Genomic DNA, 4,298 nt, shown 5'->3' with positions numbered 1-4,298 from the left:
TCACATGGTGGCTAACAACCATCTGTAACTCCAGTTCCAGGGGAATCCGACGCCCTCTTCTGACCTTCGTGGGCACTGCATGACATGGGCGCACTTATACACATGCAGGCAATACACTCATTCACGTAAAAATAATAAATAAATTTAAAAAGATATAAAAATGGAAATAAACATGAAACGATGTTTAATGGAGTTCAGTGCTAGAGCACCTGCCTGGCATGTATGAGGCATGGGGTTCCACCCCTAACGACCACACACACACATGCTCACACAAGCACACACGCACACACACACACTCATACACTCACACACATTGTTGTTTAATTGTTGGGTTTTTTTTTTTCGTCTTTTTTGAGACAGGGTCTCCTTGTAGTCCCAGCTGTCCTGGAACTCACTATGTAGACCAGGCTAGCCTCAAACACACAAAAATTTGCCTGCCTCTGCCTCCCAAGTGCTGGGATTAAAGGTGTGCACCACCACGCCTGGCCTAGAAATATCCTTTTGAATAATTCAAATTGCTCCTCTACTTAAGAACTTCTTTACTAATTATTTTTTTGCCTCGAGTCCAGTTCCCTGTTCATGGGTACATGGTCACGTTGTTATTTTTCTTTTTAGGATCCATTGACTTTCACGGATGTGTCCTTTGACTTCTCCCAGGAGGAGTGGGAATGCCTAGACTCTGCTCAGAGGGCTTTGTACAGGGAGGTGATGTTGGAGAACTACAGCAATCTGCTGTCCATAGGTGAGGAGATTTTTCTTTGAGAATTTCTTACTGTTCTGCATCCTTTGACAGATAGCAGTGTACTTTGTACATGTATTAGTTTTGTGACTAGGTCTTGGATTCCTTCATAATTAGTGCATTTGGAATGTTTTGGCATCAACAGCTTGTTTATTTTTATCATTTCTTTCCATTTTCAGTTGTTAGAAATATCATTGTTTTTGGTATTAATTTCAGTCACCCATTAGCACATGATACTGTAGCCAGAATCTCAAAGTTCCATTTCCATAGCTGCATTGTGAATCAGTGATAGAACTCAGCATATGAAACCTGAGAAAATTCCTGAGTATCTAATGAGTCTGTCCTAAAAGAATAATTGAGAAATTATTTGGAGAGTCCTCTCTTTTTGTCCACTGTGTTAGAAGCATGGTACTTTCTAGAGAGTCCAGCAAGCGTCATGTGCCTCTTTCTCATACACAGGTTTTGCTGTATGTAAGCCTGTTCTGGTATCCTGTCTGGAGCAAAGCAAAGAGCCCTGGAATGTGAAGAGAGGGGAGACTGTAGCCAACCAGGTAGGATTGAGTGGATGAAGGACGGGCCCAGGTGAGAGGTCCTAAGTAAAGGAAATTACTAGTATACAAGTATCACTTCATTTAATTTTTTAATTAGCTTTTTCATATCTCCGATGTCCAATTTCTTGCCAATGCAAGAAATGGCTGATTTTTCTTCTTACAATATTTTTTCAAGATATATATTTTACTGAATTTTTGTTCATTTCATGAAAATATTTAATCGTGTTTACACCCTCTCCCTGACCTGTACTCCCTAAATACCCCTCAGCACATTTCATGCATCCTGTGATATATATGAAGCCCTATTAGGTTTTTATAATTGTTTGAAATTAGTAAATTTTGTGTCGTTATTTTTGTTTCTGCTTTGAAAATATTTGTGCCCTTCTGAGTCCTTGTGATTTCCATTGTTTTTAAAATCAATGCATTTCTTCCAAAAATGACTGTAAGCCTTTGATGAGACTCAGAATATTTGCTTAGCATTAAGTTCTATATTCTCCTCCTATTTTAGATAAGAATGTGTGTTAATGTGTGTGGCAAGGCACTGAACTTTCAGGTCACTTCATGGTTAGTTTTCCATGGACTGCTGGCCCATTTCAGTGGGATTCCATCTAGTATAAAAACACAAACAGCAAGAAGCAAGAACATCTAAACAGTGGCTGCTATAATACCATCAACTATGAGTATAAACACAAATGCTTGGATGGTTCTTTAGCCAGTGAATCACATCCATCTAACAAAACAATTGTAGTTGCTTCGCACTGGGAGGCCTATATTCTCCCCTACCAGGGGGTTGGACTGGTCTATGCTATCATGCGTGTTCCCCCCGTGAGAGCAGGCAATATATCCAATCGAAAATTTCCTGGTTGGACATACACTAGACGCTCCACTATTGCACCAGCAGGAGCCTCTTGTTAGGTATGTTGCTAGTGCAACATGTGGGATCAATCGTTGAGCAGAATTATAGGGGACAATTCTCCCCCAGTCATCTGCCTATCACATTATGGCACCATGAAAGCCAACCATCCAGTGGGAGGGAGTTTGCAGCTTAGTCCAAGCTTGATTTCTCCCTCTTCTGTGCTTACATCAAATTGTGTCTTCAGCAACAGAAGTTTTCCATCTACTTCTGGTGTAAAACCATTATTGGCAATGGCTTTTATTGTTTTGGGGAAATCTAGTGCCCCTCAGGCCAATACCTCATGGGCGGCAACCCACCTCTGGCACTGGGATTTTCATTTAACATCCATATTGCCTCTAGAAGGGCTTTCATATGGTTCATTCTGTGTGAAGCCTTTTTAAAAAAATATTTTCAATATTATTTTTGTTTTGTGTGTATGAGTGTTATGCCTGCATGTAGGTCAGTGCACCTATTTCGTGCAATACCCATAGAGGACAGAAAAGAGTGTTGAATTCCCTGGAACTGGAGTTACGGACTGTTGTTAGGTGCCATGTTGGTGCTGGATTTGAACCAAGGTCTTCTGCAAGAACACAGGTCTTCTGCAAGAACAGTTAGTGTTCTTAACCGCTGAGCCATCTCTCCAAGCTTTTTTTTTTTTTACTCTGTATCTGGAAAATTTTTTCCCCCTTTATTCCCATAGTTCTTTGTATAGTCCCCCTCTCCCACCTCTCCTTTAACTACCACCTTTTTACATTTTTCTCCCTAGTAAAACCTTTATCCTACTGTTCTTCTCTCTGGCATGCCTTCTTTCCCTTTTCCTCCCTATTTCTCTTGATATTCCTGGTCCCTGTAGTGGCATCAGGATATGCACTCACTTATAGGGTTTTGGTGCTAGGAGCCACAGATGAGGGAGGATATACATCTTTTGTTTTTCTGAGACTGTGTTACTTCTCTTAGTACAACAGTTTCTAGATCCATCCATTTACCTGAAAATTTCATTATTTCATTTTTCTTTCCTGCTAAATAGAACTCCATCGTGTAAACGTATCGCATTTTCATTAATCATTCTACAGTTAAAGACACTGAGGTTGCTTCCATCTCTTACTACTGTGAAAACAACAGCAACAAACATGATTGTACAAGTGTCTCTGCAGTAGGATGAGTCCTTTGGTATATGCCAAGGACTGATACAATGGGGTCATATGGTAGGTTCATTTTTAGTTTTTTTTTGTCCTTTTGATACAGGGTCTCCCTGTAGCCCCAGTTTTCCTGGAACTCACTATGTGTACCAGGATGGCTTTCAACTCAGAGATCCGCGTGCTTCTGCCCCCCAAGTGCGACCATAGGCCTGTCACACCACTCCTGGCTTTACACTCTTTTCCATAGGGGTGCATGAGTTTGCAATCCCACCAGCAGTGAATGAGCGTTCCCCTTTGTCCACATCCTCACCAGAATTTGGTATCATTTGTTCTCTTAATCTTGGTCAGTCTGACTGGGGTAAAGAGAAATCTTAAGTTGGTCTTAAGTTGTATTTCCCTAATTACTAGCGATGTTGAACACTTTTTACGAAGTTTCTTCACCATATTTATTTCCTTTGAGAAGCCTCTGTTTAGATCTTTGGCTCATCTTTTTATTGGGTGATTTTTTTTCTCTTTGTTGTATACTTTCAGATCTCGTATACTAATCACCCCAGTGTTACTCTTGGTACTCAGGGTTGCTTTGGCATTCTGGGGTCTTTTGTGAGTCCATAAGAATTTAAGGATTTATTTTTCCTACATCTGAAGTATGTCATGGGGATTTTGGTTGGGATTGCATTGAATGTGTGTATTCCTTTTGGTGGGATGGTCATTTTCAAAATAATAATTCTTCAAATCCATAGCATGGAGTTCCTTACCTCTAGTGTCTTCCTCAATCCTTCCTTCTGCAAAAAGGGATAATTTGACTTTTTCTTTTCCAATTAGTACTCCTTTCATTTCCTCCTCTTGTCTTACTGCTCTAGCAAGAGTTTCAAGCCCTATGTTGAAAAGGAGTGGAGACAGTGAACATCCTTGTCTGCTTCCTGATTTTAATGGGAATGTGTCCAGCTTTTTAGTTTTTAGAATGATGTTGACTG

At 40.3% G+C, this 4,298-nt stretch overlaps 1 protein-coding gene across 1 annotated transcript in view; it reads left to right on the top strand.

Moving 5' to 3' along the window:
* Nucleotides 1-3,478: 3,478 nt before the first annotated feature.
* The window catches only part of LOC103726141 (zinc finger protein 420-like), a gene marked incomplete at its 3' end in the record, with an annotated part of 6,108 nt that continues 5,288 nt past the window's right edge, over nucleotides 3,479-4,298 (top strand). The window contains exon 1 of the mRNA XM_017795704.2: nucleotides 3,479-3,519. Coding sequence (XP_017651193.2) covers nucleotides 3,479-3,519 — 41 coding nt within the window. The remainder of the gene's footprint in view (nucleotides 3,520-4,298) is intronic.

Source organism: Nannospalax galili, unplaced genomic scaffold (assembly GCF_000622305.1).
Source record: "Nannospalax galili isolate Female #2095 unplaced genomic scaffold, S.galili_v1.0 scaffold5249, whole genome shotgun sequence".
Taxonomy (NCBI): domain Eukaryota; kingdom Metazoa; phylum Chordata; class Mammalia; order Rodentia; family Spalacidae; genus Nannospalax; species Nannospalax galili.
The sequence above is the reverse complement of the archived record's forward strand: the minus strand, read 5'-3'. Positions and strand labels throughout refer to the sequence as shown.